This window comes from Nycticebus coucang, chromosome 2, assembly GCF_027406575.1.
Source record: "Nycticebus coucang isolate mNycCou1 chromosome 2, mNycCou1.pri, whole genome shotgun sequence".
In the NCBI taxonomy this organism is placed as follows: domain Eukaryota; kingdom Metazoa; phylum Chordata; class Mammalia; order Primates; family Lorisidae; genus Nycticebus; species Nycticebus coucang.
In genome coordinates this window covers 87295679-87320263 of record NC_069781.1, presented here as the reverse complement: position 1 = coordinate 87320263, position 24585 = coordinate 87295679, and the positions used below count along the sequence as shown (strand labels likewise).

The 24585-nt window shown below is 40.3% G+C and overlaps 1 protein-coding gene across 4 annotated transcripts in view; it reads right to left on the bottom strand.

Moving 5' to 3' along the window:
- The window catches only part of PCSK5 (proprotein convertase subtilisin/kexin type 5), a 466549-nt gene extending 460289 nt beyond the window's left edge, over window positions 1–6260 (bottom strand). For 3 of the 4 annotated variants that reach the window (XM_053575548.1, XM_053575551.1, XM_053575553.1), the window contains exon 1: window positions 5554–6254. In XM_053575548.1, the coding sequence (XP_053431523.1) occupies window positions 5554–5745 (192 nt within the window). In that variant the 5' untranslated portion in view covers window positions 5746–6254. Of the gene's footprint in view, window positions 1–5553 lie in introns of all 4 variants that reach the window. The other variant, XM_053575543.1, reaches the window with a different exon arrangement.
- Window positions 6261–24585: the final 18325 nt, after the last annotated feature.

Genomic DNA, 24585 nt, shown 5'->3' with positions numbered 1-24585 from the left:
ATTTGAACACTGAGGAACTATCGCTTCTCGACCTTTTGGCTAAGATCAAGTGAACACTGAGGAACTGAGGGTCAGGTTGGTTAATAAGAAGAGAGACCTGAGCGTTTCACTCACACCTAATTCCTAGTCATGTTTTCCTCCTGATTTCACTTGACTCCAAACATTTACTCCAACTGAAGAGTTTATTGTCACTGATTGTTCCTCCTGGGTTACCCTTAGATGTGGAGAGGTATAATCTGTTCAAACGAGTGAGAACACCACCTAAGTAACTTCAGTCTAAACTATATGTCAATTTTATTTTGATAAAAATTAACTGATTGTGTGTATTTAAATCTTCCAGCATGCCAAAATGTCTATAAGCATTTATTTTTACCAAAGTCAGCTGGCTTCCTTGTCATTGAATCTGACCTGAATTAACTGAATAATAAAATCCCAAGGCAGAACAATGCCTGAAGATACTTCAGCTTTGGGGAAAACCCAGACATTGCTTCGCATAACTTGAACGGACAACACGAATACCCCTCCCTGCCCAGGGGATATTTCTGGGTCAGGACTCCCTTTCTCAGCCAAAGAGTCAGACATTGCTGAAAATTTTCCCAGCATACTACCCTGTTTCTCTGGCTGACCTTTAGGGTGAGGACCTCTGGATGTAAGCCCACGAAAAATAGTGATAAGGCAAATTCTGCTGCCTTTGGGCTCACAAAAATGCAGTTTTTCATTTCACACAGTCCCCCCAAATTCCCAAATGACCACATACAAGCCACTCCTTGTCGATGAGGTTAATGCAACAGACCCACTATCATCAGGCCGCGCACTCTGAATTGCTTTTTCCATGAAAGGTTCCTCTACTATCCCTCTATTTACCTCATTATAAGAAATATGCATGTGAAGAGTGGCTAGCAAAGGTCAGGGTTGAGGTTCCTGGGCAAGAAGAGATGCCCTATGCAAAGCCATCTACATCACACAGGGATCAATGTGGAGACTGCAGCATCAATGTACTCTTCTGTTTACAAAATACCTAAGAATTTATGAGGGGAGTGGCACAGTCCACTCCCTTAGAAACTGACTAGCAGTGTCCCCTATTTTCAATGCCCCCAGAAGCACCCAGAAGCACCCCATCAGCCCCCACTGCAAATCAACATTTCAAGCACCCCAATTACTCACAGGTCAAAATTAACCAGCAAGGTGGGATGCCTACAGGACATCTCTGAATAGGGTTTTTCTTCTAAAACATCTCTTCCAACCTACTTGAAAAATGCTTCCTCTAACTTTACTCATACAAACTACATTCAGAATTAGGCAAGTTATATTTTCAACTATGATTTAACATCATTCTTTAGATATTTTTCTTCCCTTTCTTCCATCTCCTATTTTATACCCCACAATTTTTTTTTTATTGTTGGGGATTCAATGAGGTATACCCTACAATTTTTAATGGAATATAACAAGAATCAATGAGGGAAGAGGACACTTGCAATGGGAAATCAGCCATAATTGTCTAGAATCCAACATAAAACTATTTTTAAAGTATGTTAAATTGTTACTTGAAATGGACAATCACTTTTCCTGTCTACAAGCTATGATTTAGTTCTTCGAACTCAGCCATCAAAAATTTATTTTTCCTCATCTTCACATTTTGCATCTTCCATTTTAAAAATGTCTTCCTTTCTCCTTCTCCAAAAGTTTGGATCTCATTTATTTCAACCTTTCTCCTCAGATTCAGATTCAACAAACCTTTCACTGCAAGCCTAACTATGTGCTGAGCAATGCATAGCTAACTCACTCTGTTATCTAGAGATTTATCATTTTACAGATGAAGGAACAGGGACTCCATTAAGTTCAGTGACTTTCCTGCTTTCATAGCCTCAAAAAGTGGCCTCTCCAGAGTTTCTAAGTCCACATACTATCCATGGGGGTTCCAGGTGAAATATTGCCCTGAGTGTGGCTTGCATTTGGTTTTATCCTTCTAGATTCTTGTTCAAGGTAAGTTCTATAATTTGGGGAGAGGGTTTTGCTACTGGTATTCTCAAGCTTGAAATCAAAGATTGTAAGTAACTCACAGAAGGATAAATACAGCTATTGTACATTGCATGCAATCTGTTCACCATGGGTCCTTCTCCCTGGATTCAAATAACCAGATTTTAATTTTTTTTTTGTAAATTTACTGCAAATGAAGGCCCGCAATTAGAAATATGTCGGGTATTATTCATTAGCACTATTTCAATTCTCTAACCAACAGATTGTTAGCTCAAAGGGTCAAAGCACATGATGAGTGAGGGAGGAAAGGCCTTTTCTTCCATCCTGGGGCAGCACCTTCTATGCTTAGCCAGCCCAGTAGGTGCTGGTCAGAATAGATACTAAGAGAGCTTGTAGTTACTTGCTTGCAGGAGAGGAAAGGCAGGGCATTCTATAATTAACTCTTATCACCAAGAAAAATATTATACATGGTGACATGACAACTACTAACAACAATGGTGGATAGGCGTCACTTCAGAATTTCAAGGCATAACCATTCACAAAATATAAATACCTTGTGAAAATCCACCAAAACATAATGTTATCTCTATAACCAAAGGCAAGGAAACCCTCCTTTGTGTTCCCTTCCAGAAGTCAAGCACGTCCTTTTGGTTGGTTTGCTTCCTTTTTGTGTTATTCTGAACATTCTATTTTTTTATGAACTGAAGAGGCATGCCTATTATTTTCCATAAAAATCTCCAGTCCAGAAATTTTATCTCTGGTGGCTTTCAAAGGTTAAGACGTTACACAAAATATTATATTGATATTCTGAGCAAATGGTCCAAACTGTACTTTTAACAGAGGTAAAAATGCACTGCCTTACTCACCTAGTATAACATACCAAAAATATCAACAACACTACCAAGACAGTAAGTGACTTCAAAATAATGAGTCCAACTTGCCACACATATGATGAGACAGACCTCCAAACCCAAATGGGTAAAAACAGGAGAACATTCCAGAGACATTTACAAATTAGGTACTGCCCTCCACTGATCCACAGCTGGTTTACTGAAGGAAAGAAAGAATAACAAAAGGATGTCTAAAGTGTTAAAAGGTCAGAGCAGTAAAGAATGAATAAGAAATACATTTGGCTTTTACAGTGCAAAGATATTGCACGTGTGAACTCAATTTACTACCCCCAAAGACTTAGCAAAGGCTTAAGTTCCTTTGATCTCTAGAGGAAATGCTTTACACTGTAGAATAGGTGATCTTTTTACACTGGTTCAAGGGGTCCTCTATAAGCACTAAATTTCCTCACTGGCATTGTAAAAACCACAATAAACAGTACTTGGTATTATCTGTACGTAAACTTTCTTAGTACTACTTTTTAAATGAAAAGCCTTGAACCTTCATTATAAGGCCCTTTGTAAAAAGTCAGGCAGAGGTTGCAGGCCACTGTCATGTTTGCTTGTTCTAAAGTGGGTTTGGTGATAATTTCTCCTCTCTCACTATGTCAGATTCTGCAGTGTCTAAGTTCTATTCGGTTACTTTGGAAAGATGCAGGTGTTTCTTCCTTTGCAAGTCACGAAGTTTCTTACAAATTCAGTTTTGCTTGAGCTAACTATCTGTGAAGGAAGAACAGGTATTTGCTTCTAGTCTATCATAAAGCAGAATTCAGAGAAATTGGGATTTTACTTGCTTCCTCCCCACCTCTCACAAGGAAGGGAAGGACTCCCTGAAAGGCTAGATTCATGGGGAAGTGAACCTAAACAAGAAAGTCCTAGGTGTGAATCGTGGCCTTGCCACGCTTTAAGTGGGTGACCCTGTGGGTGTCAACTTCTCAAGAGTCTTAGTTTCCTCATCTGCTGTATGTGAATTAATATTCACCAAACGAGGTTCATATGCCTGGCATATGGGAGACTCTCAGTGTTAGCTGAACCTGAGAAGTCAGTCAGTCTCTGGAAGATGAATGTGACTCTCCCAGTGCCAGTCTTCCCAGTTACATCCTAGGGTGTACACATAGCGCCCAAAAAGTTCATATAAAAAGCCATGGACTCAATGTTTTCTTCCAGGGAAAAAGAAGCCAATAGATCCTAACAAGCATTAGAATGGAGCTCTTCTGCCAAAGACCGGCACTCGGGCAACAAAACCTGGCTGGGCTTCCCTTACTTCCTTGGAGGCAGATACAAACCGTGCCCCTTGCCCCAGTAGCAGTCCTCCGCAGGACGGGCTCGTCTGGATTATGTACTCCCTCTGGACAGGCAAAGAGCAAGACCTCGCACTCCGCTCCTCTGAACCTTCCGATGCTCTCGAACTCTGTCTCCTCTCCCGATACTGCGTTCTCTAGGCAGCAGGGGACAGGGTGGGGGAGCCCCGCGTTCCTGGGTGTGGAGCCCAGTGGCCTCAGAAACCGTCTGGGCGCTCTACTCCTCCTCCAACAGCTGGCACCTTCTCTCCTGTCCTTCTGGCAACGCACTCGGGGTGCGTACACCCTGAGCTGTCCCCAAAGCGCGCTTCTGGAAGGGTGCCATCCAGCACCCTCGCCTCCCAACCCGGCGGAGTCTCCCCTGAGGCCGGCCAGGGCTCCTCCTCAGGCCAGCCCCAGAGAAGCTTGCCCGAGCGGGTCACTTTCTGGGACCCACTTACACAGCCCTCTCCACCCCCATTTTTCCCGGGCGTGCGGGGAACAGAACGAGGAACCCAAGACCACGTAGCCCGGAGTACCTTTAATCCTCTTGCTCTTCCAGTCATCCCCATAACATCGCCTCAATTTACTGGCTTTTCCCTCCAGCAGCTCTGCCTAAAGCCACTGAGCAGAACCCCACGAAAACCTCGCGTCCCCGCTGCCCGCCCAACTTTTACCCACTGCTCAGACTCCCCATTTTCCGGACCAGAACCCACTCAGTGGGTTTCAGAAGTTTCCCACCTCCCATCCCCAACCCCTTCCCAGGAGCCCCCACAAGGATATGGCTCAAGGATCAGGCTCAAGGCGAGGAGGCCGGGAGGTCTCCCCCAAATTTGCGCTCACCCGGGTCCCGCCCCCTCTCCCCTCCACTTCTTTTCTCCTCCCCTTGAGCTCCAGACCCAGCGCTCCAGCGTCTCCAGCGCCAGCAGTTCTCTTGCCCAAGAGGAGGAAACTTCTTTCTGGGCTAAATTCAGGTTCAAGCAGAAAAGGGCTTCTTCCTTCCCCGCCGGTACAAGGGCGCGCTCACCCCGTAACCCCCGAAAGACCTCATTTCTCCTCCTCCCCATACCCACCCTCTGGGCCGTTTTCTCGGGTTACTAGTGCTAATTAGAATTTCCAGGTCAAAAGGTCCAGTCGTATCTGAAAGCACCACGGGGGCAGTCCGGATTTTCCCGGAGACCCTACCAGTCCCGCGTGGCTTGCAAGAGACAAGTAAACAAAACACGAGCCCCGGCAACTTTGGGCGTGTGTGTATGTCTGTGTGAGAGAGCGAGCGAAAGATAGATCATCGCCCAAGAGTTAAGGCAACAGCTGCTACAGCACATCTGGAAGAGGGGGAGGGGGCCGACGCGGAGGGGGTCAGAAGCCCCCAGCAGTCTCAGGGCCCGGCCCAGCCCGTCGTTTGTTACCTGTCCTATGTTGATGAATCCGTACTTGCTGGCTATGCGGTCGGCCTCCGGAAAACCGCCGGCGATTTTGACTGCCCAGTGGTTGGTATAGACGCGCGTCCGGCACACTGGAAGCAGGCAGCCCCCGAGCAGCGCCAGCACGCACAGCAGGTCCAGGCGTCCCGGGCAGCAGCAGCGGCTCCCCCAGCCCATGGTCCCGGCGCCTCGCTGCTCCCCGGCTCGCTGGCTGGCTCCGCGCACTAAGCGGCGCGCACAACTAACTTCTCTGGCCTGGGCTGCCCGGGCGCGCAGCCCCGGGCCGTCGCGGCTCGCAGCCCCAGGCGGTCGTCAGGAGGCGGCTAGCCCGGGCAGGGAGCAGAGCAGCGAGTCTCGCGCCGGCTCCTAGACCATTCCTGGGGCTGCGGGGACTGCTGCTCCCCGCTCCACGGCCCGATGGGCGGTCGGCGATGCTCCCTGGCTAGGGCGCAGGAGGCGGCTGAGTGGGGCGGGCGCCCTCCGCAGTTGGGTCTCGTCCGGCTCGGCTCCCGGACTCGCCGACTAGCTCTCGCTCCTCCCAGGGCCCCCGAGCGCGGCGGAGATGGCCGGCGAGGGAGGTACAGGCAAAGGCCGGGCGCCCCCTCTGCTGGCCCGGACTCCCAAGCGCTCGCTTGCTCCTTCCCTGAGCTGCCTCTGGCTCTGAGCAGCGCGCGGAGATTCTGAGTGGCAATGGCAGCAGCGCCTGCTCTGCATAAATGACTCCCCCCGCCCCCCTTCACACCCCTCCTTCCCCACATCTCCCTCCTCCTTTCCCTCCTCCGCCCTCCCGAAAGCGGCCGGAGCCAGGCGCCAACCAGGTCCTAGCGCCCCCGGGTTCTCTCAGCTGTAACCTCCAGGGTCCCGGGCAGCAAAGGCGAATCTCTGGAAAAGGCTGAGAGCAGAGCTCCGAGATCTTGGTGTTACCTCCTTTTCTCCCCTCCCTGCTGAATGTGTATGAATTTACCTCCACTTCCCAAAAGATTACAGAGATTTACATGCCGGTGTGAGTTAAGCGCCCTGAAGATTCATTCATCCTCGCTCTAAACGTCTTTAAACAACTAAGCATTTGAGACAGGAGGTCACTCGCGTGTCAATTGCAGAACAAATAACCCGAGATTTTCACTTCGTTAATTCTTCATGCTTTTCAGTAACTGTTTATTTTACACATTCTGCTCCCGGGAGAAGCTACCACACAGGACGGTCTGTCGCATGGACTGTTACAAAGCCAGTCACCGCAGCCCCGAAGCCAAGTCTGTTGCCTGGTGACTTTCGAAATCGGCGCATCCAATACTAGGCAATGCCTCGCCTCAGGAGAGTAAAATTCCAGCTATGGAACTGAGGAAAGATGTTTCTGTGAACATTCGGCATGCAAGTGAATGGAGACGTTGGGCCAAGGGAACAGCTTCATTCATTTGTTGGATTGCGTCTGATGAGGGCTTCTTTCTCTCCATCACGGGGAAAGTTTTCCAACTTTTCTGAGCACGGCTCTGTAACAGTGAAAGACTATGATATTAAAAGGACCACAAAGGAAGTTCTAATGAAATAGGTGGCCGATTCACTTTCATTTCTGTGTCATGCTCTGTGACTGCAGAAGGCAGGAGGGAGCTCAGATTAACCTTCTTCTGGCTTCTCCTTCACAAACTCCCCGCCTTTGGTGGGGGTGGGAGGAATAGGACGGGGTGACTTATGGTGAAAAGAAAAATTACCCTTTAGGAAATAATTCATCTGGCCTTAAAACTATTTGCTGTAGCTCCAACTGCCCCCCCTTTTGTCACCTCCTTCCATTCTGTTCCTTATCTTTCTTCCTGAGTGCTAGTTAAATGTGTTTGAGGTTAATTAGCCCATCACACCTACAGCTTTGGGTAATGATTCTTTTATCAGCAACATACTTGCAAACTTAAAATTCCACTAGCACCTTTGAGCGTAACATTTTATGAAATTTTACATATTATATAAATTTGCTATACTATTTAATCTTGAAAACAACTCCACAAAAATAACATTATCCCTATTTTACTGATAGATACATAGAAGATGAGACGAACTAAACTATTTGCAGAAGAGCATGTATTTTATTCATTTATTTATTTGACTGGCTCAATACATCTTTTATGAGCACCCAGCATGTGCCATGCATTGTTCTGGATGCTGGAGAAAAAAGGAGGGAGGAGACAGGGGAGACATGGAAGATTAGTGAAATTCAGACTCTCTAAATACTCTACAATAAAGGCGGTTTGTTATTATAATTATAAAGTGGAAAAGCATAAGCTCTCTGTTCAGAGTTTAGAGTTTGGGTACAGTCCCACTATTGGCCAGTACCTTTGGACACTTCATCCTTCCCCACACATGGAGACTAGAAGGTTCACGATCTGTTACATCACTGTTAACCACTGCCCTGACTGTCTGCATCCATGCATAGGGACATCAGATTATCCCTGTAAAAGCTGATGTGTTTCAGATGGGATGAGAATAGTTCAAACAAGATTCAAATCTCAACACACTCATAAGGGACAGTCTCCCTTCCTTTCAGAACTGTGGACTTTTGCTGTCAAATGGGAGCAAGAGCCTGGCCCACTAGGATCGACAGGAGAGTGACCACTGCACCGGGTAGGAGTCAAGTTTAAAGCATGCTCTATGGTTTTCTCTCTGAGACTCAAGGAGTGCTATTGTTTAGGACTACAAAGGCAGCACAAAATGCTTCTCTTTCAAACCCCTGTTGCCTCTGGGCTGCAAATTATGAATGAAATGAGGAGGAATCACTCCATCTGGTCTCCTGAGGCCTGCAAGTTATTTTCTTGGGGATGGCAAAATTGATTATTAATATTTTTTTCTACATGGTGTCTTTCTCTTTTTCTTTCCACTAATACTCTTGCTTTCTGCAAGCATGCCCTGGTTGGTGCACACAAACATAACAATCATTGCTTTGAACATGAGAGAGAATTGGAAAATGAGGTAGGAAGTGGGTAAACCACTTTTCTGCTTTGTAAACCAATCCTGGGCCAACATTTAGCTTACTCAAAGGGCATATTCTTTCATTCAGATTCATATGTATTTAAAAGGAAAAAACTTAGCTCCATTCTTTAAAAGAAAGATTTGGAACTCTCATTCATCTGTTAAATCAAATGTATGAATATAGATTCATTCCTCTTGTTGTTCATAGCTTTGGCAGTTATTGTCCAGTTGCATCATAAGTACTTTCTCAAAAGGTATGGTTCCTAAACCTAAATGATATTAAAGTCTCTCTCTTCCATTGATGAATAGGCACACTCTGCTTCCTGCTTAGGGATTTACCTTAATGAACTCATTAACTATTTGCTTCCTTGGGTAGAGCCCTGTTTGCCAAAAATGAAGCTTCCAAATGAAGATCAGTAGCTACAGCAAAGAACTTGCCCTTAGCTATGACAGCTATGACAGTCGGTCATATTACAAATGCCTCAGTAGCCAAAGAAAGGAAGAACTGATAGAATAGTAGTGGTTAGTGCAAAATCATCACTAACTTTGGAAAAGAACTTGAAATCTGAGCCTTGCACAGATTTTTTATTATTTTTTATGCAAAGAATAGCATCCCAAGATTTTACCCTCAATTCTTCTTCTGTAATGTGCTGTGTGAAAGGTGACCTGGCAGTTTTAAGTTTTACTCTGCCATATACTTAGCAATATATTACTTGATAATGAAGCCTCACTAGTGTTTGGCATCTCTGACAAGGTCACTTATAGTTCTAAAAGAAAATTTTACTGAACTGCAATGAACATAAATCTAAGAAGTTTGGTAAAAGAAGTAAGCAAGAACGCCATAAAGGCACATGTTGAAACTCTGCAGATTGAATTATTCTGGGAAGACTTGGCTGATGAGACATCTCATTTCTTCCTCTTCAACATCCATCACTTGCAATTAACCTTCAAGATCTCCTCTAACCTGAGATTCTGTTAAGCAATGGTAAATTGGTAAAGGGCAGGTTGAAGTTGACCAAGGGGCAAAAGTTCCACTGGACATTTCACTGCCCATGAGAAGAACTACCAACTCCTTTGGTTTTCCAATGTGTGCAATTCAGAACTGGAATGAAAATGCATCAAATTTAAAAATTAATCTATAAATATAAAATATTATTAAGTATTATTATTATTATAAACTATTGACTGACCCTTGAACACTGCATGTGTTCTACTTACAGAAAATACCACATATTTTCTTCAATAAATATATTGGGAGATTTTTGGAAATCTGCAACAATTCAAAATAACTCTCAGACAATTCTTATAGCCTAAAAATTAAGAAAAAGATATGTCATGAATGCATAAAATATATGCAGATATTAGTCTATTTTATTATTTATTACCCTAAAGTATACCCAAATTTATTATGAAAAATTAAAATTTATCAAACTCTGAGACAGCTGGTTAGCCACATGTAGAAGACTGAAATAGGCCCCATACCTCTCACCACTGATAAAAAGTAACTCTTGCTAGATAAAAGACTTAAATTTAAGACATGAAACAATAAAAATTCTAGAAGAAAAGGTGGGGAAAACTCTTGACAAAATTGGCCTGGGAAAAGACATTATGAAGATGACCCCTTGGCAAATGTAGCAATACCAAAAATAAATAAATGGGTCATGATCAAGCTAAAAAGCTTCTGCACAGCTAAAGGTACCACAACTAAAGCAAACAGACAGCCTTCAGAATGGGGGGAAGATGTTTGCATGCTATAAATCTGACAAAGGGCTGATAGCTAGAATGTACAGAGAAATCAAATTAATCAACAGTAAAAGAGCAAACTGGTGGCGCCTGTAGCTCAAGTAGCTAAGGCGCCAGCCACATACAGAGCTGGTGGGTTCAAATCCAGCCCAGGCCTGCCAAACAATGACAACTACAGCCAAAAAAATAGCTGGGTGTTGTGGCGGGTGCCTGTAGTCCCAACTATTCAGGAGGCCAAGGCAGGAGAATCGCTTAAGCCCAGGAGTTGGAGGTTGCTGTGAGCTGTGACGCCATGGCACTCTACCCAGGGCTATAGCTTGAGGCTGTGTCTAAAAAAAAAAAAAAAAAAAAAAAAAGCCAGCAACCCCATTTCTTTGTGGGGAAGAGACATGAACAGAAACTTCTCTGAAGAAGACAGACAAATGGCCAATAAACACATGAAAATATGCTCCTCATCCCTAATTATCAGAGAAATATGAATCAAAACTATGCTAAGACATCACTTAACTCCACAGAGATTAGCCAACATCACAAAGTCTCAAACCTGCAGATGCTGGTGTGGATGTAGAGGGAAGGGAACACTTTTTTTACATTGCTGGTAGGATTCCAAACTAAGAGAACTTCTATGGAAAGAAGTATGGAGAGTGCTCAAATAACTAAAAGTGGACCTTCCATTTAATCCTGCAATACCATTACTAGGTATCTACCCAGAAGAAAAAAAAATTACCACAAGGACATTTGCACTACAATGTTTATTGCAGCCCAATTCACAATTGTCAAGACATAGAATCAACCCAATTGCCCATTAGCCCATGAATGGATGAGCAAACTGTGGCCTATGTATACCATGGAGTACTGTTCAGACATAAGATGTAAGCACTCCAATTTGTACAAATAATCAACACACTGAAAATGGCATAAATGTATTTATGATCTGTGTACAAAAGACTTAATAAAAAAATAAATAAAAAATAAAATTAATTCTACTGAAAAAAAAAAGAAAAGATGGAGACTTTATATCTTTTGTGTTTACCTGGATGGAGTTGAAACACATTCTTCTTAGTAAAGTTTCACAAGAATGGGGGAGGGGGAGAATCCAGTGTACTCAATACTAATATGAAACCAATATAGAAACAATTAAACACCATTGTGAAAGAAAAACACAAATATAGTCTAGCAAGGGGGAGGAGAGACGAAAAGGGAGGGGAAGGGGGGAGGGGAGGGTGATTGGTAAGATCTCGCCCAATGACCACAATGTGAGGGTGTTCAGCATGTCCCTGAGTGAAGGGCTCAACCACAACTTTGAACTTTACCTTAGAAATGAAAAGAATGTAACCTAAATATTTGTACCCTCATATCCTTCTGATATAAAAAAAAATTATCAAAACTTAAGGCACAGAAATGCTTACAGATCATACCTGGCACCATCGATAGTCAAGAGAAATGTAAATAAAGATGTAATATTAAATCATAACTGCATCAAACTAACTGTAATACACATTGTACTACTCTAATAATCTCATAGCTGCCTCCTGTTGCTGTTGCAGTAAGCTCGAGTGTTGCAAGTATATACTTAAAATGCTGCATGATAGTCTCACCAGTACATTGTGTATTGTAGTGAAAAGTGATCTCTCATGGTTCTTCCATATTTTTCACCATGCTCTGTGCAATACTGTAAAGCCTGAGTAGCACCACGGGACCCACATGAAGCACCACTAGTAATGCTAGGAATGCTGTCAAGTAGAGGAGTTATGACATTACAAGAAAAAGTTGAATTGCTTGGTACATACTATAGATTGAGGTCTGCAGTTGCTCTTGCCTGCCATTTCAAGATAAATGAATTCATCATAAGGACCACTGTAAAAAAAGAAAACTAAGTTTGTAAAGCCGTCACTGCTACTACACCAGCAGTTATGAAAAACTTGCACTTTTTGTGGAATACATTTTTATTTTGTTTTGAAAATGCAATTTTTATGTGAGTGCAGGATTGCTATATGAAAGACATACCTATAGTCTCTAATACGACTAGAAAAAGAGTGAAGCCATTATGTGACTACTTAAAGCAAAAGGAAGCTAAAAAATTCAAAGCTCAAGAATTTAATGCCAGCAAAGGATGGTTTGATAATTTCAGAAAGAGGATATGGCTTTAAAAATATCAAGAATGCAGGAGGAGGAGCTTCTGCTGTACATTGTATAATATATACAACATACAAAATATGTATTAACCAACTATTTATGTTATCACTAAGGCTTCCAGTCAACAGTAGACTATTAATAGTTAAATTTTAGAGGAGTCAGAAGTCATACATATTCATATTTTTGACTATGCAAGGGTTGGGGGGGGGTCAGTGCCCATAACCTTATATTGCTCAAAAGTTAACTGTGTAATAGTAACTACCATTTATTAAGCACTAGTTACATGCCAGGCACTGGGCCAAACACATTCATGTCTTAACCTCATTCATAGAATATCAGAGCTGAAAGATACTAAAGATATCATATAATTTAACTTCTTAAGAGATAAAAATATTAAGCCCAATAGAAAATCAATTTGGAGGACCGCAATTCTATCAGGGAAAAAATAAGTTAACAAATAGATGGCTAATGTAAATAAAACAAAGGAAAAGCTGCCTGGACCAAAGATAACATTGTACTATGAACCAAGGATTCACATTAATCTAATTTGCATATGTGGGTTAATACAATAAATTCAGTGAGGAAAATGGAAATTTGACTTAACGTTTCAAGGTCTTTGAATGTTTAACCTCCACCTCTTAAACGTATGATCCATGATACATATGAGTTTGGGACCGAGTTAATTCAGTGTTTGATATTACATTTATAGCATTGCCTAATATTTATATAATGGGACACATTAATAAATGACAAGCATTCATTAAAAACTTGTATTTTTGTAAAATGCCTTATTTCGTACTGAAAATGCAGTGTTTATGTGGGAGTAGGATTACTATAAGAAAGGTATAGAATCTAATCTGACTAGAAAAAGGACTACTTAAAGCAAGAGGAAGCTAAAGAATTCCAATTTCAAGATGTGTTAGCTCTTTCTTTGACCTGTTTGAAATTGACCTAGATTAGCACAGCTGACCTTCTTCTATGGTCATTTACATCCTACAATGACAAACTGGCTCCCAGAAAATTTTCCACTTGGAGCTGAAGTGTAAAGATTATAGGTAATTGCCTTTGGTTGTATATGAAGGAAGTGACACCAACTGTCTGTCACCTCTAGCTTCAACCCCTGGTCCCAGAGCAGTGAGCGTCCCTTTCAGGATAGGTGTGGTAAATGAAAATGTGATGCTCTCTACCCCACATGGGACTCTAATTCAGAAAAAAAGCAGATAGGGAAAGGGTAGGAGAAATCAAAGGAATAGGCCTGGGTCTTGGAGTTTCATCTGCCAAAAAGATTGGGTCCTATTGCCCATGGCAGAAGCCCTCTCCCGGGAATCAAGACTTGTTCTTTTTGTAGTGACTCTGAACCCTTTTTTACAAAACATTTTATTGGCTCTTTTATTTATTTATTTATTTATTTATTTATTTATTTGAGACAGAGTCTCATTCTGTCACCCAGGGTATAGCTCACAGCAACCTCAAACTCTTGGCTCAAGAGATCTTCTTGCCTTAGCTTCCCAAGTAGCTGGGACTGCAGGCATGTGCCACCATGCCTGGCTAGTTTTTCTATTTTTAGTAAAGACAGGCTCTTACTCTTGCTCAGGCTGGTCTCAAACTCCAAAACTCAAGTAATCCATCTACCTCAGCCCCCCCAGAGTCCTAGGATTATAGGGATAAGCCACCACACCTGGCTGGCTCTTGTATTCTTATGATCCCCTCAAAGAATCAGAGGTTTACTAACTACTAACTAAACACTTGCTCTTGCCTGAGAATACGGCATTTAAAGAGCTGTAGTAATTAAAACATTGAGTCCAGCATGTAGGTCTAATTCATTGATTCTAAATGAGACATTCTGAATCAAAGCATATTCAGTATGACTTTTTACTTATTAATCTGAAACAAGATAAATTATGACAAAATTCTTTCACAAATACCCTGTGTGAGTACATCCTTTATATTTTTTACACTCCATCATTTCTAAGATGTAGTTACTACACAGCCATTACAGGTATTATTTAAGCATCTCTCTACCAATCTTCCCTACTCACACTTCAGATTTTAGTAATACAGATGTTTCTCAATTTATGATGAGATTACATCCTGATAAACACATTGTAAATCAAAAACACTATAAATCAAAAATGCATTTAATACACCTACCCCGCCAAACATTGTAGCTTAGCCTTGCCTCCCTTAAACATGCTCAGAACACTCACATTAGTCTACAGTTGAGCAAAGTCCTCTAACTCAAAGCCTATTTTATAGTACAGTGTGGAACATCTCATGTAATGTATTGCTTATTGTATATTACAAGGAAATTGCAATGGTTTGGCACCATGGTAAAGTTGAAAAATGGTAAGTCAAACCACTGTAAGTCAGTAATGGTCAATATATGAAAAAAGACCTTTTTGGATGCCCTTTACCCTCAGATTTTGGTAAAAGTGCTTATCACTAAGATACTTCAGAGCTAAATTTCATTGCTATAGTTGCCTGGAAATGAAGGAGTTCACTTTAAACTTGTGCCAATGAAGGGCAACTATCCTTTCCTATTATGTATCTAGAATGGCAACAAAGTTCTGTTCTCAAAAAGGTTAACTTACACTTAGAGATAACTCATTAATAGAATTTCATTTTTCTAAAGACTAAATACTATTCATCAGAAAGCTTCTGAGGGCTTTCAAATTTTTTAAAATGTAATATTTCCCTGGCTCTGTGTTTACAAGGTCCTTGTGATGACTCAATAACAAATACTGCATAAAGAAAAAACAGACCCCAATTTGAACTCTGGCAAATGCTACCATTTAAGTTCTATGACTGAGTTAGTTTCCCCAGAAGTTCAACAGCTGAGAGTCTACTAAATCACTGGAGACCCTAAGGCAGGCTTCTTTTAAATTTTCTCCAAATACGAACAGTGAAAACCTATTTTGCAGGTGTGCTAAATAAGAGTATACCACAAATGGACTGTACGAATGCTAAATATTGCCTTCTGTGTGAAGACAAGACCAAACTGTACATCCTAGTTTGGGTTTGGGTGAGGAAAACATCTTTCTCTAGTACTGATGTTTATTTGTTTAAACATAATTAGGAAATTTTCTTGAAATCTGGCAGCATATTGAATTGTCCAAGTGAGCATAGATTGAATCCCATGTGGGCAAGGAAGCAATATATTCAGCATCATTTATCATTTCTTATTCTTATCTTCGTTATGTATTTTTTGTGTGCCCGTACAGATACAAGTTGGCAAATTCATAATGTATTTGCATGTTGACATTTTGTCAGCAAAATGAAAAATGAAAAGAATTTTGTAGTAAATGTCAGCAATGCAAAACTTAATGACATTCTGTACAACTGGGCTAAGCAGTATTAGAGAAAAGTATTTTAAAGAATGGTGAATGTTGAAACTCCTAGGTTCAGGGTTGCTGGATGCTGGGTGGAAAATACAAGTTGTACTTACAGGCAAAAAGCTGACCACATAAAGGTCAATGAATACCCAAGCCCACAGCATTGGCTAACTGAAAGAACTGGATCCACAAGGTATTGATTTTGTATTTAATGTCCTGGACACTTTAGAGAACACCTTTTCTGTGAAAGTGCCTATGGAGGGAGCTCCGGATTTAGCAGATTGATTCTCATGATTTGAGAGATGTGAGGTTCCAAAAGTGGTTCAGTTATGTATGGAAACTAATGACTCTGAAGAAAATTATCTAATCAATATTCTATTATCCAATAGCCCTTCTACTTGCACTGGGCCTAGAATGGAACAATTTCTCCCGTGTTAGCTACCCGCTCTGTGTCTTTTCCAGGCAGGACAGGCCTTTTCCTTTCTACAAATTCAAAGGCAAATTCCCTGAAAACATCTGGATGAAAGAAAAAGAGGAAATTGATGAATCTGTATACTAAGGGGAAGGTTAACCTTGTCACATTGATTGGATAAATAATGACCAGCAGTGATCTTGATGGCTAATATTGGTAGAACACTGATACAGCATTTATACAGACTTCACAAAGTACTTTCAGGTTATTATTATGTTTAAATCTTATAGCAACACAACAAATAAGTGAAGATCCTGTCATATGTCATTATTGTAACACTGTCCTGGCTATCAATATTGCTTTACAGATAGGGGTAGTGGATAGTGAAATGATTTGTCCAGCTGCACAGAGGTAGTTAGTGCTGGGGCTTGAACTGGAACTTAACTTTTCTGAATCTTGTATTTGCGCTACTGTCACCATCCTATAGTTACAGCAAAGTCTCTGCAAAGATAATCGGCTACACATCTGTACTTCTGTCCCATCCCTGTACATATGCAAGTCATTTGTTGGGGAAAATTCTTCCATTGTCTGTTGAGAAGAAGGCACTTCAGAATTCAAAGCTGAGGCCCTTCCTTTGGGGCTTCCTACTGCCGTCCAGCAGCAGTTACTTCTCACCTCCCCGCTGCCTCTCTCTTCATCTCAAAGTCCCATCATTTTCCTGCTCAGTCCCCCGATGATTATCCACATCAACACTAGCCAGAAGTTTCTGGGACTAAAGTGCCTAGATGTATGATTCATTGTGTCTAAAATGCTTTTCTCCTATCCTGACTGAATTCAGAAGTTTTCTTTTCACTTGCTAATTATCCAGGTCCCACAAACTGTGGGTGTGATTAATTGCACTATGTTCATTGTGGTGAAATTCAACTAGCTTTATGAGAAACAATTGCAAAGTCTGTTGGAATTTATTACAATAGACATTTACATAAAGGATCCTCCTAAGATTCCCTGAACATGTTTATTTTATAAGCAGTTCCTATTATCAGAATTATTCTTACATGATGGCCAGAGGTGCAGTTTTAAAATTAGATCCTCCTCACCACACACACACACACACACATCCCCAGCGTAAGTAATTATGAGTAGAACTTTGAGAATGACAAAAAAAGATTCATGTAGAAGTAAATGGATGGATTCAGGTGGCAGGTGCCACAAGTAAAATTTATCGTGGGTGAAGCAGCTTTAACCAGATCTCTTTCTTTTCTTTATGGCAAATTTAATTTTTTCACCCCACATTGTCCTGTTTTCCTTCTAACATTGCTCATGTTCCAAGTTTCTAGCCATTTCTTTCTTTCTTTCTTTTTCTTTTTTTTTTTTGAGACAGTCTCACTCTGTGCTCTTGGTAGAGTACCATGGCATCAAGGCTCAAGCAACCTCACAGCAACCTCAAGCTCTTAGACTTAAGCGATCCTCTTGCTTCAGCCTCCCTCATAGCTGGGACTACAGGTGTCCACCACATTTGGTTAATTTTTCTATGGAGTCTTGCTCTTGTTCAGTCTGGTCTCCAACTCTTGAGCTCAAACGATCCACCTGCCCCAGCCTCCCAAAGTGCTAGGATTACAGGCGTGAGCCACTGTGCCTGGCTTTTCTATCGTCTATTCTTCACATCCTGTCTTTCACCACTTTGCTCTTCACTGGAATAAATAATATAAAAATATTTAGAATAGTTTGAAAAGGGAATAACATAGTAAAATTTCCTTCCACTGCTGCAACTATTTCTTTGTTTACAGACTTTTCCTAACATTGGCGTACAAATAGCTATATCTCTATTAAGTTGTAAGCTTGCCACATATACACTTTTATATTATCCATTTTTCATGTAGTATGTACTATAAACATGTCTTTACAGTGTTTGTAGTTATCATTTTAATGACCACACTACATTGGGCTGTTGTGTCATAACTTACTAAACTCTACTTAAAACATTTAAATTATTTCCAATTTTTTATTGTTGTAAATAATACTATCGAGACTATCTTCATGAATAAAGGCTGTGCTTGTTTTAGATTTTTCCCTTAGGATGAATTCACAACCTTCAGATCTCTAAAGTTTCAAAAATTAGAAAGTGGTTTGCTGCCTCAAACACTAGAGACTACATAGGTAATTTAAACAAGTGAAGTGCGCCCATAAATATGGTGAACTGAGTCAAGTCTCAGCTTCGACGATATTTCCCAAATCTACTGCCCTGGCTACCTCTGTCTCCATCTATCCACCAGTCCATATGTCCATATATCTGTCCGTGAGCCAGGCAATTGGCACTATGATCAATAGATCAATTACTTATGCTGGAGATGTGTGTGTGTGTGTGTGTGTGTGTGGTGAGGAGGATCTAATTTTAAATGTAATTCACATTTCTTAAACTGTTATGCTATTTGGTGAAATGCTTGAATTATTATGTTATTAGTTATGCATCTAATAGCCACATTTTGGTCAGTGATGTCTACATATACCACTGTGTATCCTGTAAGATTATGCTACCATATTTTTACTGTACCTTTTCTATATTTAGACATATTTAGCTACACAGAGACTTACCATTAGATTCCAGGTGACTATAGTGTTCAGCACAATAGCATGCTGTTCAGGTTTATAGCCTAGGAACAATAGGCTATACTATATAGCCTAGGTTTGCCTAAGTACACTCTATGATGCTTATACAAACACAAAATGGACCAACGAGGCACCTCGGAACTTATCCCCATCATTAAAAAACACACAACCGTATTTAATTTGCATAATTGGCTATGCCAAGTGTTGACATCAAGAGAGAGAAATAAGGGGTAAAGTTGCTGCTGGAGTGGTCTAGGCCACTTCATGGAGAAAATAGAGTGTACAATAAATTTTGAAGAATGGGCTGGGAGAATGGGTTTGAATAGAGTGAACATATCTCCTAATTCTAATATTTGGTACACTTCTCAGTGCCCTTTGTTAGGAATCTTGATATTTTAGATGTTTTATGCCTTTAATCTGTTAAAAGAAACAGGTTAAATTTGATAGAATTTAATTGAGCAAAGAACGATTCACAATTGGACAGCTCCCAGAGCCAGAAGAAGTTCAGGGGGACTCCAGGGCTGCCACATTCATAGTTTGTGGACAGAAAAGGGAAAATGACTTACAGAAAATGGAAGTGCGATACCAAAACAGCTGATTGGTTAAAGCTTGGAGTTAGACTTAACAAGAACAGGGTTTACACAGTTAGCTGCCTGGGATTGGCCAACACTTAGCTGTTGGGATTGGGTGAGACTTGACTACTTGTTACTAGAGTAGGCTACCGTCTCTTTATGCATCCAGTTAGGTTACAGGTCTCTATGTATGAAGAAACAGAGGCGGCTTTAGGCTAAACTTATTTTAACAAACCCTAATATTCTCCAACTCTCTATGTTGAAGTGTGTCTGACAGCACATGTAGTGAGAATAAGATGGAGGCAGCCAGGCTAGGGCTGAGATGACACAGCTGGTCTGTCATTTTAGGTCCTGCAGGACCTACACCTCCTGTGTCCCATTCTTATTGTTTTGTACATTTAGCTCCTACCTTAAAGATGCCCTTCTTAAGTAGTTTAGGAAGATTGATTAGGAAATTAACTTTTGAATTGGAAATGTTGTAATAGGTTTCTGAGTTGTGCTGATTATTATTTAAAATAAGGTTCATGTGGGCTTTGCTTTGAATTTTTATGTATAAAACTGTGGTTTCAGAAATAGAAGAACAGAACAGTTTCGGAGAGGCTACTCTCACTGTTCTCCTGAATTGCTAGCCTTCTAACAAAGTTTCGTGGACCTATCCCCGTCTCTGTCTCCGCATATTGGCTGACAATGACAGGCAGTTGAACCCTCTTGTCTAGTAACATATCCAGCCCTCTTCAACCAGTGAGAATCTTTATAACTTCGTGTATGAGCGTATGCTTAAAAATCAACTCTGAGCAAAGTGTGACGGTCTGGGCTTCTTATTAGGTTAGGGGAAAGTCAAAAAGGAAGAAGGAAATGCTCTGTTCCCTGAGACATTTAAATTCTATTCAAAACAATCTCCTGGTCTTCAATATATGAAGAAAACCAGGTTTGGGCAGGAACATGGTATTGCTATAAACCTTCCTTATAAAAATCTTTGTCAGAGACCCACTCTGCCAACAGGTATGGTATTCTAAAATGCAGCTTCAGGCTCCAGTAACCAGAGAACAGGAGCAAGTTTCCAATAAATTCAAGCATTCAAGTAATGATTTTATAAAGTAATTTAAAACCATTTGGAGCACTGTAATCTAATCGGTAATACCAAAGGCTTTAGTCTAACGAGAAAGTCAACAAAGATAACCAATTTCCTCTCTAACAAAGAATGGCGGTTTCTCCCATCCTTTCTGGTCTCACTCAAGGAGTTGTCTCTTTACATAGGAGATGCATTTAAAGGTTTCAGAGTCTTTTCTCTAAAAATGTTAATTTCTTTTCTTTCCCTCTTCCCCTTTTCCTACTTAAATAAAGCCTTTGAGACTTCTTACCTGCACCTGTAATTATTTAATTTCTTCACTGCATTATTTAAAGTAAAAGACAGTTTTGAGCCTGAAGTGTGCATGAAGCAAGTGTGTCTCCATGCAAAATTGAAGAAAACTGCGAGCACTTCACAGCAGGGGGTGATTTAGTACAGGCTATTTTGCAAACTCTATTCCTGTTTTATCTTACTGGAGCCCCTGCAAATATGGACTAAATGACTGTTTAACTATGTCAGATAAATATCAGTGAAGAAAAGACATTTGGAAGCTTGAAGAAAGGCAATATATGTGGAGGAATACAACTTCTTGTTAAATGCATTTAGAAATGGGTCAAAGTAAAAACAAGACTAGAAATGCTTACCACAGCATTTGAATGCAGAAATTTCTTTGGGTCTTTCTACCAGCATAAAAATAAAATGGAACAGCAGCAGAAAGGGAATACAAGTGCAATTTGTAAAAATGAGTGATTCTCTTTCACTCGTGACAACTTCTTCAACAAGAATTGTAATTACTTCAAAGGTAGAGATATATGTACTTAAAAATAAAAAACTCTATGCTCTCACTTAACAGGCACAATGTAAGGGTGCCTGGCACACCTGAGTGAACACAGCTACAACGTAGACTCTAATGAAGGCAAACAATGTAACCTAATTGTCTGTACCCTTATATTAACCTGAAATTTTTTAAAAAATGGGGAAAAAGTGCTTTTTTTCTGATTGAATTAGTGTAAGTTTATTGTAGAAAACAGTAATGTGAGTAAAAACATATTATTATCTCCCCAAATACTTTTAACCTTTAATCACTATCTTGGCACATTTCTTTAATTCTCTCTCTGTCTGTATTAATTATATAAATTATATATACATATATACACACACACACAAATATATACACACACATATATAAACAAAAATATATAACTAAAATATAAAATATACATATCCTTATGCATACATACATACATATGTAAAACATATATGTACATTACACATAAACACTCATCATTTTTATCGAATTTTAACATTTTAGTTATGTTCACCTATATATATATTCAAACATGCTGTATATTTTTCTTTCTTTCTTTTTTGAGACAGAGTCTCATTTTGTTACCCTCGGTAGAGTGCTGTGGCATCACAGCTCACAGCAACATCCAGCTTTTGGGCTTAGGCGATTCTTTTGCCGCAGCCTCTCAAGTAGCTGGGACTATAGGCGCCCACCACAACGCCCAGCTATTTTTTGTTGCAGTTTTGCCAGGGCGGGGTTCAAACCCGCCACCCTCAGTATATGAGGCTGGCGCCCTACTCACTGAGCCACAGGCGCCGCCCTCTGTATTTATTTTCAAATGTGTCTTTTCATGACTGTAAAATGTCTTATCATATGAATGTACTGTACATATATTCATGCACATTCTATATAAATATACACACAGTCATCCATCACTTAACATCAGCTATGTTCTGAGAACTGCATCCTTAGGTCGTGCGAATATTGAGTGTACTTTTACAAACATAGGTGATGTTGCCCACTATACACCCGCTAAGGCTATATATGGTAGAGTCTCTTGCTCCCAGACTACAAGCCTGTACAGCATGTTATTGTGCTGAATACTGCAGGCAATCATAAGCGTATGCAAACACATGCAAACATTGAAAAGGTAATGCATTGAGCTACAGTGTCACCGAAGCTACCCCTAGACAATAGGAATTTTTCAGCTCCATTTTAATCTCATGGGACCCCTGTTGTGTATGTGTTCTATTGTGGGCTGAAACGCCATATAACCATTATTCTATTGTTAACACTATAAGTGGCTTCCAGCTTGGTGGGCATATTACAGATAATGCTTAGAGGCATACCTTTTGGTCATAAGATAGCAGAATTAAATTATTTTCACAGAGCAAGCTTCACAAAGTCCCATAATGACTCAGTAAGTTCTCTAAAATTCCCTGTACGACTTCTGAGATAATCTGAATCTACATGCAAGTCATATTAATGTTAAAAAACATTGCATAGTGTTATCATGAGTCCTGAAATAACACTACCTAAGTTCTAATTCCTGATTTACTGCTCATTGTGTGATCTTGGATAAATTCCTTAAATTTCTTCTGTCTGTATCTTTATTTGTAAGATGAGTATAATTCTAGAATCTACTTCACAAATCTATTGTGAAGATATAAAAAAATATGAAAAGGGATTTAGCATGTTACTTTATATAGCAATTTTGTAATAAAACTAGCAATAGATTATTTTTTGCCAATATCTTAGCCTATTGTACATCAAAATACCTCTGAATACCATCAAGTGGGAAGTGTTATTTTACTTTCTCCCTGCAGATATTTTAAAGATTTTAAAATCAGATCACATGTCAAAAAAGAACAATTCAATATTCAAATAATCTATTGAATTGATTGTGGTCATGTGCTACCTCTATCATTTATGTCGTTTTTAATGTTACAACATAAATACTCAAGCCAATAGATCATTGCACAATACTAATGAATTCTGAGACAATGGAACTGTGTCACCCTCTGTAGACCATGCCTCTTGATTTGCCCAGCTTTATACACATATATCCTTTCCTTCTGGTATCTACTAAGAATTTTCCTAGGGGGCTGTCAATCCGAGACACAGAGTTTGTTCAGGCTCTCCAAAGGTGTTTTAGATGAGCAGATCTGCTCTGTCTTGGTGACTGGATTTATTTTGGAAGTTCTTTCTGGAATCTGGGTGGCTGACTGTGGCCAAGCATCAGAGTGATATTAAATGGCCTCTTAGAAAAGTTAACGGGTTAGAGCAAATTTAACACATGGGCATATGCGCATTTAACCAACTGTAGAAGTTCGGAGTTTCCCCGCTTTATTCTCATTGCCTAAAACTTACATTAACCCCAAAATTCAGCTCTAGATATCTGCTCTGGCAAAAAGTATTTCCCAAAGCTTATGCCTCCCTTATCCACAACAGTCACAAACTGCACTGTAGCCAAATTCTATGCTTTTCTTGTCAACTTCCTCCTTCATTTACCTACAGACACATACACACACACACAGAGTCACACACATACACCAAAATAAAACTTTCAAAGACAAATACCATGTCCAATTCTACTGACGTCCTAAACAACATGCATGTGTTTGGTACTCAACATCTGCCTGTTGAATGACTAATTCTGTAGTCTGCTATTTCTGGTATAGATGGATGGTTCCTATCACTTCAATTCCAGGAGACAGGCTTATAAATTAGTAATATTGACAAGGATTATAAAGCATGACTCTTCTGAAGTACTTATGAATAAAATGATATATTTAAGATATACCTCAAGATAATCCAGTTTCTTTGTGCAGAGAGTAGCAGAAATTGCAGGTATCCATGAAAAAAAAAAATCGACCATATATTGATACTTATTGAAGTTAGGTAATAAATATGTGTTTTGTGATTGTGTGTGTATACTTGAAATTTTTCATAATACAAAGAATGCACACACACACAATCACAAAACAGAAAAGCACAAGCTAAGAACACCGACTTTGTATAGTATCGTAGAGAAGGGTGTACATGCATAGATCTTTTATTTTTACAGCACGTTTGTTATGTTTGGGGGGATATGATTTGAAACAGGCTCCATGTATACTTAGTTGTGCTACGAAAGGCCAACTACTGGTGTACTTCAGCCAAAACTGGTGGGATTACAAGAGCTAGGTGGATAAAAGTCTTCTTTATACAAGGACCCAAAGGCAGACATTGAACCAAAAATAGAAGAAAGAGAAACAAACTATGGGCTTCAGAAAGAAAAAGAAACAAACTATGAGCTTCAAATGTTTAAAATCTAGCCAATAAAACTCATCTGCACAGCCCTGGGAGATGGCAGCGTGACTGAGGTGGTAGTATATATGTTTACGTTGGCTGTTTCAGTCCCTTAG